Genomic DNA, 14,850 nt, shown 5'->3' with positions numbered 1-14,850 from the left:
AATCCTTTAGAAACTAAACGAGAATTAATTTAGCGCTAAACTAGATTCTCTGTGCAATGGGCCCTAATCACTTTAAATACAAACTGCAAGACCCAAAACGAGTAGAATCGATACCGGTACAATACCCTAAAACTTAGGATCAATTTTTAAACCCAGTTGCTCTCGGGAGCACCTTGAAACTTCGTATCGGACCTGTACCGCACTTCGAAAGTTCGGTTACTACGAAACCATACGGTTAGGACCACCTCACTGGAGTTGACATCCACCTTGGAAATCAAGTCCTAATGATACCCAGAAACGCACAACTTGAGTCCGGAGCAAAATGTGTGAGAAATGCGAATATCTTTAGAAAACGAACTGAAACTTAAGTGAATTAAGTCGGTTCACTTGCAGGCTAAATTTGAGGATTCTGACCATCAGAATCTGACCCAACTACACCCTCAGATCAGAAAAAATTTCCAACACATGTCAGTACACCTGTGGCCCTGATCGAGTATTGGTGACCGTTGAACTGAAACTAGTTCGCCACGGTCGATCTGTAAATCCGATCGGACCGAAAACTTAGCTTGACCTAGATCTAATGTCAGGGAGCTTAAGTCCGACCGCACGCAGAAAAGGGCCTCCAGAAGTGCTCCGTTGGACTAAAATATCCATTATTTGGCTATAACCTAAGTATACCATGGCCCTGGGGCCATTGACATCGATTCTGGGCTTATAAATAGCCCTTAAAACCCCTCACTCCCAATCCATACGAATTTCTTAGAAACCCTAGGTGAGAGAAAAAGAAAAGGAGAGAAAAGAGGAAGGAAGGAGGAGAGATTCTTGAGGATTGTTGTTGGGATCTTTTCCCACAACTCCACACGTCGTTTCGCTTCTCTACTACACTACTCAACTTGTTTCAGTTCCGATTTGAGTAACAAATCCTAACTCTAATCTCGTTTTAAAAATCCAAATAGAGATATCGATGAAATAGCTAATCTATTTCGTGATTCAGGTAGCCGTTATGCCGTAGACAAAGACGTAGTGTTCAAACTGAGCTAGGTACGGGTTTACCGGCAAAAGGTGTGGACTATAAACATTTAGGTTATAGTTTTCAAGGCTTTCAATGCCAGTAATGATTTATGACTGACTTGATTGCTATCTCATATGCTTAGATACGATGTTTCCCGTATATTACACATATATGTAAACTATGTTGATTTTAATGCATTCTAAGTGTTTGTTGAAATATTTGAATGAGTATGGAATTATGATTTGTGTTTGCCGTGATTTATGTTTGAGGTTATATGATGGTTGTACGTGTGGCAATTCCTATGTGGAAGGATTTGCTACGATATGTGTTTTAACTAATTTATTTCACGTATGTAATATGTGTAGTCTAAGTGTTTATTAAAATGCCTGAATGAGAAAATGCTTGTTGAAATGTCTTTAATTAGGGTGTTGAGATATGATTCTCAATTCCCTTATCTATAGTTACAATTCCCTTCATATAACATATATTACTACTACGTGTTTTATGGATGAATGTCTATGTATGTTAACATGTACTCCAGGTGCTCGTTTAAATGCTTATATGAGATTTATATTTGAATTTGTTGCTACATACTGTTTTGACTAGCACATATGAATGCCTATTGTATTTGAAGTGTGATTGGGGCTACAATGTAGTCCAGGCAATCGGTAATGGTTTACGATGGGTGGCTGAATTGATTTAGCCACGATGGATACGTTCGACGAATCCGAGTCGTACGTCGTTTGACGGCAGTGGTTAGGCCCCGCGGAATGCTTATGCACTCCATGTCGATCAAGTCAACGTGCACTCGTACTAGTCGAGCTCGTCAAGTAACCCGATTGACTCAATGTATGTTCACCATGTATGGACACTACTGCTTGAATTTAAGGTACCAAACTCACCAGTGGAAACCCCTTTAACCTTGGTACCTCAATCTGCTAAGACTCATGAGCCGGGCATGGTGGTATGGGACACCGTGGTCAAGCTGTCGGCCTACACTGGGGTGACGAGCCTCCCCGTAGTGACCAGTGAGCAACCCAAACTCGTGAGCCGAATACGGTGGTATGGGGCACTATATTCGAGTTGTCGGCCTACTCTTCCGCAGCCTGGCTGTGGTCTCCAGTCGGGTTGGTGACGAGCCTTCGAAAATATACTGCTAGTTGGTAGGGTGTGGGTGGTAGTGACCTCGAGTGTACTCTAAGACTGCGTTGAGGTGATGAGTCTTTCCGTAGCAACTAGAGTATGAACTAGGCCTACACTGATAAGGTGACGAGTCCTTCGTAGCGACCTAGAACCGTATCATCGTATGAGATTTATTAGGACTGACGACTCTAGAATGGATCATCGTTTGAGAATTGATATAAGGGAGGTATCTTAGCTTCCCAATCCTGCTGTATAAAAAGGACTAATGAGAACTTGGTAATCACGCTCATGCACCGCACTGCATATATCGTTTGGCGTTGAGTAGAGAGCACGAGGAAGTGACTGACATGCGTGACCGTTAAATGAAGATCGCAAAGGGAGTGCAGGCGAGGGCATGCATCATTTATATATACTATTCTTGCATTAATCAGAGGACTTAGGAATATTTGATTGTATTGTTTTATCATTACTGCTTGACTGAATTGAAAACATATTAACCTCTGCTTTATTGTTCCACTGAATTGATCACTCACTCCCACATTACGGGACGGTGTTTTAAACACCCACCAAATCCTGTTTTAGTTTCAGATGATGGCGATGCATATGAGGCGGAGCCAGACTTTTATGATGATGAGGAGGGTTTCTCCTATATGCAGCTATCTGGCGGGTCTATATAAACCATGTTCTGATCGACGGAGTTACAAGGATGCTGATTAGATGCCATTACACTTGTTATCTTGTACTTTTGGAACACCATGTATATTCATTTTGTCCATTTTTGGAGTATACATGTATATATTTAACCTGGTAACATATTCACACTTCGGAGACTTGCGACAGTTTAAATATTTGATATATCTATCACAGTCTTCCGCTTGCGAAATTTAACTGTCTCTGGAGTATGATATGTTGTTTTGGTATAATCTCACTCATGTTTAATATACTAATATGAACAATATTCAATCATCATTATCTATGTTACATAAGTGATGCGTTGGAACTCGAGAGCTGAGCTTCTACTTGACCCCTGATTTTCAGGGCGTTACAAGATAGTATCAAAGCATGATTTGGATTAAATTGAACCTGGGTTATGGTAACACGATGCACTCTGACGCACTTTGATTTAGGAAGGGGGCGATGAAATTTAGAAACCACATTAGAATCCCAAGTTTCGCCATCAGGCAAGACTGAATACTATAATTTAGTCCATAACATATCTTCGATCACGTGAATCAACCTAAGTCGCCTCTAGGCTGTCAATTGACGAGTTTGAATCGTTAGTTGACAAATTCTAAACCTAAAAATAGATGTCCTTAGGTAATAAATTGATCATAAAACCTTATTAACTTTCCAGAACTCAATCCCAAAGCGTAAAGTCCCTTTTTAACCATTTTCTTTCGAAATCTCACCTTTTATCATCCTATCCTTCAAAGTTTTCTAAGAACATTCATAATACACACCAATCCTAAGGTATAAATGATGAAAAACAATATTGAAACTAAAACTTACCATAAATAGTAAATAAATGGATAAAATGGGTTTTTGACCCTTAACCTTTTGGAATCTAACAAAAGAAATAGGTTAGTTGGATAGATTAGCGGCTCCTACCCCAAATTCATATATTCCATATCAAATAAACACATTTCGGTTTACAAATTGGACCCGAAAATGCCTCACACGGACACGGGGGCCAAACGACACAAATCGGGGGGACCCGAGGTGGGTCCCGCATGTATTCGGCACCCCCCCGGGGGGGGGACCTCGCCCCACTGGTGACTCCTCGCTGGAAGGTCCAGAGACCGGCGAGGACCTCGTTGGTTCGGCGAGGCCTCGCCAAATTGTGGGCCTGGCAGGGCCGCAGTGGGCCAGCGGCCCGTTTTCGGCAAAAAAATTCTGCAATATACATCTGACTTTGAAAAATCATATCTCCCTCGTTATAACTCCTATTTAGGTGATTCAAAATCTAGATTGAAGCTTGATAAATCTAGTTTCATATAAAAATAAGTAAAAATATAATAAAAATTTTAATATAGATAAATACAGGTCGTTGTGATAACTGCCCCAAACAGATTAGCGTGGACAGCTGCTGCTTCTCGAATTTTTAGAATTTTTCTACAAGATGAAATCTAATGAAATTTGACGGAAATGAAGTAAAATTGATGAAGAACTACTAAAAAAATAATAAAAATAATATGCAAATTAAAAGTACTAGAAAAAGGACATAGAATTACCCTAGGACGACATTGAGTGTTGGTACTCCTAGATTTCGAAAAATCTGACAGTATAGGAAATCTACTGATGTAATAACCTAAACCCTAGGACCTCCTTAGATAGTATGTGCATATGTGTAGTACTCAAGCACAGTTAAATTCAAGTTCGGGCAACTCAATTTCAACCAGACGACTTTTGACCCTAAGCAATAAAACATCTTCTTGTATTAGAAATGATATGAAATCATCTAGCGTATGAGCATAGACTTTGGATTACAACTATTGGAGTACAGCTACTCCCAAGTTAAGACTAGGATACTGGTTACACTAAGGAATGTAAAAGACTAATTATGCTAAGGTAATTGAAATATAGACTTAGTTAGTTGTCATGATTAAGTTAGAGTGAGACTTCGTTCCTTCGTTGAATTCCCTTAATACTTATAGGCTTCTTTAATAACTCTTAGGAAGCTTGCTTTGATTCGAAACTAGTCACACTCTGAGAACAACTCATCGGATTGAACGTTAAGTCAAATCAACACACCCCTTAGAATTGCCTTCTCAAGGACTTGATACACTCGGGAACACGGAGTAGAGGAACATATATGAGAGAAGTATTTACGGTTTAAATCGAATTTTCAATCTTGATAATTGCCTATGAACTCAATGCTCTGATCAAACAGAAAGTCGGGATCAACTAGGATTAAGAACTGATACGATAAACTTTTTGTCATAGTTAGACAGAAGGTCCATGTATCCGATTCAGACCCACTACACAACTTTCCTTCCGTGTTGGCCCAACCACTTACAACCACAAGTTTCAGACTTCGTTTTTGAGAGGTATTGAGAATATATAGCCAATAAAGATTTTTCCTTTTAGGCCCAAGAAATTTCTTAAATGGGCAACAGACGGTTAGGAATTAGATCCCGAATCACAGACCATTCTGGCCTACATATGAACTTAAAAGGATAGTCCACCCATTAACCTGTTTTGTCCAACTTCCTTATGTACTACCAATGTATAGGTTATCTTATGGTATTAAACTGGACATGATTAAAGAGGGTAAATCATGACCGTAGCAAAAGTTTCTTCTTGGGTAGAATTAGACATCTTGCCACAAACTCACACCCGCCCCTGGAATCAACCACAACACCCATCATTTTAGCTTCTTTTTAAAACCATAGGTATTAGCACACATCATCGATGGAAGGAAGACCAATGTATTGGGAGATCATATCCCATTTCATGTCAAGGATAGGTCCTAAATTACATCTTGTTCCGACATACGGATTAAGATATAGATCTTTGAGCCTTGAGGGTGAAAATAAATTTTAAGGGGGGTAGAACATTATAAGCCCAATCTAGTTAGGTCAGTTAATGCTTCCATTTAATCAAAATGGCGCAGCGGAAGCGTGATTGACCCTTGCCCTACTGGCTCAGGATCGAAGGAAATTGATCCAGGTTAGACGAAAGGATAGGTCACTAAATAGGAGCTGAACCTTCGTATTAAAGAATAGGCTTAACAATAGTTACGAGTTAAGTTATAATAAACAAAGTTAGTATATCCGCAAATGTTAATAGAAACCTTAGCCAATTCTATACTATTAGAAACCTCCTTAGGATGATCTATTACGATATTGATTTACCCCTTCCTTGGACATAGATTAAAACGAGGACTCTCTTAGACCAAGACCTAGAGGGCAACCTTAGAAATAGAAAATTTGGACCTTTCAGTGCTGGGCATTCCCTAAGCTTTTAAAGTGATCGGACTACGGAGTTACTGAAATATACAACTGCAAAACATTCGCGGCTTGACCCAATTCTCAATCCTGGGCGACTACCAATGGACTCACTGCTTGATCGAGCAGAAGACCAGGAGCCACCAGGACTAGGAAGGGATACGATGAGCCTTCTACCCTGGTCAGGTAGATGATCGATGTATCAGGATCAAGCCCATTATAACTGTCTCTCCGTGTTGGTCAAACATTGAAAAAAAGGCTATCTTACTCAAAATAGATAGGAATCATCATCAAAACTCCAAATAGGGAAAGAAATCCATTGTAGCAAACCATCAGGATATAAGTAAGAGATAAAGAAATTAGTTTTTAAGGGGGGTAGAGACTAAAATGTACCAGACTAGCATGGACAATGTACACCCTACCACGCATATAAACTTGAAATAAATAAACCGTAGGCAAATGAAATAATCAAATCGTTATTTATTCCTCTTAGGCAATTTCGGGGACGAAAATTGGTTTTTAAGGGGTAGATTGTAACATCCTGAATTTTTTTCCAACTTGGCAATGGACGTCCTTGGACGTAGAACTGCCCTAGGACCTTATTCTGTTGTAATTATGGCATAATTTAGTTAAGTATGAATAGCTTCGATCACTTTCTATACAAACTACAAAGGCCCAAGTACCACCTCAGGCAGAAATCAAATAGGACCAAATCCTTTAGAAACTAAACAAGAATTAATTTAGTGCTAAACTAGATTCTCTGTACAATGGGCCCTAATCATTTTAAATACAAACTGCAAGACCCAAAACGAGTAGAATCGATACCGATACAATACCCTAAAACTTAGGATCAATCTCTAAACCCAGTTGCTCTCGGAAGCATCTTGAAACTTCATATCGGACCTGGACCGCACGTCAAAAGTCCGGTTGCGAAACCATACGGTTAGGACCGCCTCACTGGACTTGACATCCACCTCGGAAATCAAGTCCTAATGATACCCGAAAATGCACAACTTGAGTTCGGAGTGAAGTGTGTGAGAAATGCGAATATCTTTAGTAAATGAACTATACTTAAGTGAATTGAGTCGGTTCACTTGCAGGCCAAATCTGAGGATTTTGACCATCAGAATCTGACCCAACTACATTCTCAGATCAGAAAAAATTCTCAACACATGTCAGTACACCTGTGGCCCTGATCAAGTACCGATGATCGTTGAACTGAAACTGGTCCGCCACGGTCGATCTGTAAATCCGATCGGACTGAAAACTTAACTTGACCTAGATCCAATGTCAGGGAGCTTAAGTCCGACCGCACGCAGAAAAGGGGCCTGCAGAAGTGCTTCGTTGGACTAAAATAGCCATTATTTGGCTATAATCTAAGTATACCATGACCTTGGGGCCATTGACATAGATTATGGGCTTATAAATCGCCCTTAAACCCCCTCACTCCCAATTTATACGAATTTCTTAGAAACCCTAGGTGAGAGAGAAAGAAAAGGAGAGAAAAGAGGAAGGAAGGAGGAGAGATTCTTGAGGATTGTTGTTGAGATCTTTTTTTACAACTCCACACGCCGTTTCGCTTCTCTACTACGCTACTGAACTTGTTTCGGTTCCAATTTGGGTAAGAAATCCTAATCCTAATCTCATTTTAAAAATCCAAATAAAGATATCGATGAAATAACTAATCTATTTCGTGATTCAGGTAGCCGTTGTGCCGTAGACAAAGACGTAGTGTTCAAACTGAGCTCGATACAGGTTTACCGGCAAAAGGTGCGAACTATAAATGTTTATGTTATAGTTTTCAAGGCTTTCAATGTCAGTAATGATTTATGACTGACTTAATTGCTATCTTATATGCTTAGATACGTTGTTTCCCATATATTACACATATATGTAAACTATGTTGATTTTAATGCATTCCAAGTGTTTGTTGAAATGTGTGAATGAGTATGGAATTATGATTTGTGTTTGACATGATTTATGTTTGAGGCTACATGATGGTTGTACGTGTGACAATTCCTATGTGGAAGGATTTGCTACGATATGATTTTAACTAATTTATTTCAAGTATGTAATATGTGTAGTCTAAGTGTTTGTTAAAATGCCTGAATGAGAAAATGCTTGTTGAAATGTCTTTAATTAGGGTGTTGAGATATGATTCTCAATTCCCTTATCTATAGTTACAATTTCCTTCATATAACCTCTCTTACTACTACGTGTTTTATGGATGAATGTCTATGTATGTTAACATGTACTCCAGGTGCTCGTTTAAATGCTTATATGAGATTTATATTTGAATTTATTGCTACATACTGTTTTGACTAGCACATATGAATGCCTATTGTATTTGAAGTGTGATTGGGGCTACAATGTAGTCCAGGCAATCGATAATGATTTACGATGGGTGGCTGAATTGATTTAGTCACGATGGATACGTTCGACGAATCCGAGTCGTACGTTGTTTGACGGCAGTGGTTAGGCCATGCGGAATGCTTACGCACTCCATGTCGATCAAGTCAACGTATGCTCGTACTAGTCGAGCTTGTCAAGTAACCAGATTGACTCAATGCATGTTCACCATGTATGGACGCTACTGCTTAAATCTAAGGTACCAAACTCACCAGTGGAAACCCCTTTAGCCTTGGTACCTCGATCCGCTAAGACTCATGAACCGGGCATGGTGGTATGGGACACCGTGGTCGAACTGTCGGCCTACGCTGGGGTGACGAGCCTCCCCGTAGTGACCAGTGAGCAACCCAAACTTGTGAGCCGAATACGGTGGTATGAGACACTGTATTCGAGCTGTCGGCCTACTCTTGCGTAGCCTGGCTGTGGTCCCCAGTCGGGTTGGTGACGAGCCTTCGAAAATAGACTGCCAGTTGGTAGGGTGTGGGTGATAGTGACCTCAAGTGTACTCTGAGACTGCATTGAGGTGACGAGTCTTTCCATAGCAACCAGAGTACAAACTAGGCCTACACTGATAATGTGACAAGTCCTTTGTAGCAACCTAGAACTATAACATCGTATGAGATTTACTAGGACTGACGACCCTAGAATGGATCATCGTTTGTGAATTGATATAAGGGAGGTACCTTAGCTTCCCAATCCTGCTGTATGAAAAAGACTAATAAGAACTTGGTAATCACGCTCATGCACCGCACTGCATGTGCCGTTTGGCGTTGAGTAGAGAGCACGAGGAAGTGACTGACATGCGCGACCGTTAGATGAAGATCGCAGAGGGAGTGCAGGCGAGGGCATGCATCATTTATACATACCATTCTTGCATTAATTAGAGTACTTAGGGATGTTTGATTGTATTGTTTTATCATTACTGCTTGACTGAATTGAGAACATGTTAACCTTTGCTTTATTGTTCCACTGAGTTGATCACTCACTCTCACATTACGGGACGGTGTTTTAAACACCCACTAGACCCTGTTTTAGTTTCAGATGATGGCAATGTGTATGAGGTGGAGCCGGACTTTTATGATGATGAGGGTTTCTCCTATATGCAGCCATCAGGCGGGTCTATGTAGACCATGTTCTGATCGACAGGGTTAAAGGGATGCTAATTAGATGCCATTACACTTGTTATTTTATACTTTTAGAACACCATGTATATTCATTTTGTCCATTTTTGGAGTATACATGTATATATTTAACCTGGTAATATATTCACACTCTGGAGACTTGCGACAGTTTACATATTTGATATATCTATCACAGTCTTTCGCTTGTGAAATTTAACTATCTCTGGAGTATGATATGTTGTTTTGGTATAATCCTACTCATGTTTAATGTACTAATATGAACAACATTCAATCATCATTATCTATGTTACATAAGTAATACGTTGGAACTTGGGAGCTGAGCTTCTGCTCGACGCCCGATTTTCATGGCGTTACAGGAGCCCATGAACATCTTGGAGGATTTGAAACTAATGTTACATGAGTTTAAGGAAATTATGATAGATGAACTTACTAAGGAGCTACCTTCCATGTGAGATATACAAAACCATATTGATATTGTCCTAAGGACAAGCCTGCCCAATTGTCTACATTATCAGAAAGAATGCGAAAACTTATAGATGAACAAGATTTCGTCAAATAATTTAAAGGGATGGGAAAGATAAATAAATTAGTTGAAAATGAATAGCATGTGGAGCCCATGAACATCTTAAAGGATCTAAAACTAATGTTACATGAGTTTAAGGCAATTATGCTAGATGAACTTACTAAGGAGTTACCTCCCATGTGAGATATACAAAACCATATTGATATTGTCCCAAGAATAAGCTTGCCTAATTGTCTACATTATTAGAAAGAATGTGAGAACTTACAAGTACAAGCGGAAGAACTGATCCATAGAAGTCAAGTCAACGAGAGCACGGGTACCTATGATGTGTCAACTCAAGAGCTTAATACAAAGTACAAGTAAATGCCTAATAAACACTGACACTAAAAGTTATCTGCGTATCATGAGCAAGTCTTTTGAGTAGCTTGATAATGAGTTTTTTTCAAGTGAAGAGAGTCTAATGTAAGACGTGGGACATATACATTCTTAGTATGGTTGGACCAAAAGAAGGTGAATTATAAATTGACCATAACTTTTGATCCAAGGTGCAAATGGGTGGGCCTGCAGGATTTGACTATTTACACAATCTTGAGACCTTCGCACAAAGCTGAAAATGGATAATCTACATCCAAAGGTCCACCTAACTACTATTGAGCAGAGAGGATTTGATCACTCCTTCTAATTCTATAGTTAAGATAGCACCCGGATTATCATGAATGGCTTTGATTGTCCAAAAGTGGGCCATATGGACAAATTGAGGATAAACTCTCCTCCTTCTTTTATCTTTTTTTGGGAATTTTTTGAGAGGAATTGCATGAAGGATACGTCCCATATACACACACACACACATATATATATATATATATATATATATATATATATATATATATATATATATATAAGAGTAGCATTATTGGCACATTTTTACCGCAGCAAACACGTACGGCCGGGGTATGCAGGCGATTTTCGCGATTTAAAGAAAGGAGCGCCCCCAATGTTAATATCCGCCGCTACTACAGTGAGACTTGCTAGCTGCCGACAGGTTCGAGTAGCGTGACTCGCTACTGAAGTGACTTCACCAAGTTCTGTAGGCCACACCATGATGTATGTTTTATATCTACACCGTCCATCCATTTGGAGAGGTCATATTAGGGCATGATCCAAAAAATGAATCAGATCCAAAGCTCAAGAGGACCTCACCACAAAAAACAGTGGGGAGAGTAACTCCCACCGTTAAAAAGTTCTAAGGGCCACGGAAGTTTTCCATCAAGCTAATATTTGTGTTTTTCCTTCTTTCATGTCTGCTTTAACGCGTGAACAGGTGGGATCTCAAATAAACATTATGGTGGACCTTCGGAAGGTTTCGACGGTGGGTGTCACTCTCATCACTGTTTTCTGTGGTGGGGTCCACCACAGCCTTCGATCTGCCTCGTTCTTTGGACCATGCTCTAAAATGATCTCTCCAAATGTATGGACGGTGTTGATACAACACATACATCATGGTGGGGCCCACAGAAGTTGGTGACGTCACTTCAGTAGCCAGTCTCGCTACTCAACCTGTCAGTATCCAATCCGCGTCCGACCTTCTTTAGCTCCACTCGCCCTCTCTTCATTCAACACTGTTTCCTGTAATGTGGTCCACTTGAGATTGAGATATAGATAATTTTTTCTTTTATACCATTAAATGATCTATAAAAATAGATGGACGGCATGGATGAAACACATACATAATGGTGGGGCCCACAGAGCACGACCACCAGCCAATGGCTGGTGGCAGGGGGAGTAGCCAATCCGTTTCCTCTCTTCACAGCCCCACCATCCGTACGACCGCATCTCCTTACCCGTCATCACCTTCAAACCATCTCAGCAACCGCCCTTTTCACTTCCCAACCTTCACTCCCCAACCATCCTTTCATCACCACTCCCAGAAAACCCCACGACCGACGGCTGAATATCACAGCCGCTCACTTCAACATCTCATTCCCACCGCTCATCTCTCCTTACGATCATTGGGGAATGTGGACCTCGCTCTTCACAGCTGGTTCATTCGGCCTCTGGTACTACTTCCCACTCATCGATCCTGCCTTGATTCATTTCTCCTTTCTTCTTTTTATTTTGAGATTTTGATTCAAAGATGTTTGTTTTGAAATGGGATGGGAAGGCCGGAGAAGACGAAAGTGCGGAGCGCACTGAGAGGGGCCCTGGTCAGCACTCTGGTGGCGCTCGCCATGACCAACCTCAGCATCATTGCTAGTGAGGTCCCGGTGTATTCTGTTGTCTTGGAGTATCTGCTGCCCGTTGCCGTTCATTTGCTGCTCTTCAGAGCAGATCTGCGTTGCATCCTACAGTCCATTGGGACGCTGCTTTTGGTCTTCTTGCTTGGATCAGGTAACTCTTATTAGCCAATAGTAGGGCTTTTGATAGTGCTTTACTTTGGAAATCTACCAAAATTGTATATGCCAGCGTGGTCCCACCATGAAGATCGCCTCGTGCAGACATTAGGTCGGTACACTTCTCAGGTGGGGCACACATGTACATCAATTTTAGACCGTTGTCAGATCTGATCTAAATCTCAAGTGTTTCTGTATGTGGTGGCCCACTTGTTTGGTGGACTGATATGATTTTTTTGTCAGGTGATCTTCACCGTTCGGTCCACTGTATACGCAGTGTTGAATGTTCTAGACATGACTCATTTGCACATGAACTTGGTTCAGGAGTAAAACCATAAGTAGATTCTAAGAGGATAAGGTCTTTTATTAGACGTTTCTTTTATAATTAGAATTAAGGAGATGGAAATGATTAAAAAGGGTAAGTAAAAATAATGATAGAAGAAGGGTAAAAGATGGGATTGAAGAACGTTTCAATGTCATTACCTTTAAGGTTGCCCCATACTATTATATCAGTTTGCAAGAGGGTTAAAAGCAAACCCGCCTCCAAGATACAACAAGTCCAACCTCTCGATCTGAGAATTGTGTTCTTAGATTTGCAAAATCAAAGTGGGTGTCTACCAAACACAACAACCTCAAATATTCCTAAGACTAAAAGAAATTACTAAGTTGTGTTATTCAGACTAGGATTACAGAATAGCAGAAAACCGATGCTTGGTCTAAGAAAGCAGGAGAGAGAGAGAGAGAGAGAGAGAGAGAGAGAGAGAGAGAGAGAGAGAGAGAGAGAGAGAGAGAGAGAGAGAGAGAGAGAGAGAGAGAGAGAGAGAGAGAGAGAGAGAGAGAGAGAGAGAGAGAGAGAGAGAGAGAGAGAGAGAGAGAGAGAGAGAGAGAGAGAGAGAGAGAGAGAGAGAGAGAGAGAGAGAGAGAGAGTGCTTCAAGTATTGTAAACTTAAAAATTACATTATGTAGTTCTTTAATGTAGCTCTACAGTTAACAAATTGAAAATTACTATCCTGCAGTGACCGCGCATCACTGCCTGGATTATTCATCTATTTTGGGTGGAATCCATCCAACTTAGAGCTGTTTTTCAATTATGAGTTCTGAAAATTTAAATCTTCTACAGTTACCCCTTTGAAAATTTGGAGGAGTTTCGCATTGCTGATGTGTGTTCTGCAGTAACCGCAGTTTTCAGCAAAAATTAGAAGGATTTATAACCACGACCCTTTTCTAAATGCTACAAATATGATATACAGAAACATGTATAACACTGAAACATCATACCACTTAATTCCACCAGTTGTAGCTATAGCAATTTTCAAATTTTGAGCAGTAAATACAGGAACTCCCTCAAGCCTTCTTCTATGTTCTGTGGGATCATCTTAAGAAGATTCTTTGCTGCTTTGACCTGAAAAAGAAGAAAATCATTCCATATAAATGGTACCATATAACAAGAGAAGCTTTGTTTCTTACCTGTTTTCCGCTAGGAACAAATTGAAAAATGTGAGGCCTTTCTTGCATAACAAATGGTAAACATTGTTGAGACTAGACCAAGGAAAATGATCATATAGTGATAGTCAACACAAATGAGTACATAAAGATGATGCAAGCAGATATATCATGTAATTAGCAATTTGACAATTGAAATAAAATTGTTTATGGAACACAAAGTCTCATTTTCTAAAAGACTCTAATTGTCCAAAAGAAAATAAATAGTCCTGCAAATCTGCACCATTCAAATGCCGATTGATACTGCAGTAGAATTATAAAACATATGCAACTTTGTTAGATTATTTGTACTACAGGGAAGGTGGAAGAGAGCCAATCATCTGCAAAAAACTTATTCTACTCACAATTATAGAGTCATTCTAAACCTCCTTGAGTTGTGTATGTCTTATGGTTAGTTTACAATATTCTTGGAAATGTGACATCATTTTGTTGTTCATGGCTAAACCAAGAAATCTCGCATCAAAACCTTTTTCATGAGTCTCATGATCTTGCTCTTTAAACTGTAGAACACAGATATATGTAGATATAGACAACCTACAATATTGGATCATTCGGAAAAACTGGAGTACCCAACTCAGATGCTTGGATATTTGCATAAGGTATCTGCTACACAGAGATGTGGAATTCTAATTCAAATGGGGTTTTGAATTCCTGACAGTTTTGTTGAACCATTGTTTCTTTTTTCTTTTCTTTTCGTTTCTTTTCTTTTTCTTCTTCTTCTTCTTCTTCTTTTCTCTCTCTCTCTCTCTTTTTTTTTTCCTTCTTTTTTTGACAAGATTGC

The 14,850-nt window shown here is 39.9% G+C and overlaps 1 protein-coding gene across 1 annotated transcript in view; it reads left to right on the top strand.

The window, feature by feature from the left end:
• The first annotated feature begins 12,310 nt into the window (after positions 1-12,310).
• Positions 12,311-14,850, top strand: part of LOC131255071 (sister chromatid cohesion protein PDS5 homolog A-like) — a 28,547-nt gene continuing 26,007 nt past the window's right edge. The window contains exons 1-2 of the mRNA XM_058255768.1: positions 12,311-12,353; positions 12,419-12,564. Coding sequence (XP_058111751.1) covers positions 12,311-12,353; positions 12,419-12,564 — 189 coding nt within the window. The remainder of the gene's footprint in view (positions 12,354-12,418; positions 12,565-14,850) is intronic.

The sequence above is a fragment of the Magnolia sinica genome, chromosome 9 (genome assembly GCF_029962835.1).
Source record: "Magnolia sinica isolate HGM2019 chromosome 9, MsV1, whole genome shotgun sequence".
Taxonomy (NCBI): domain Eukaryota; kingdom Viridiplantae; phylum Streptophyta; class Magnoliopsida; order Magnoliales; family Magnoliaceae; genus Magnolia; species Magnolia sinica.
The sequence above is the reverse complement of the archived record's forward strand: the minus strand, read 5'-3'. Positions and strand labels throughout refer to the sequence as shown.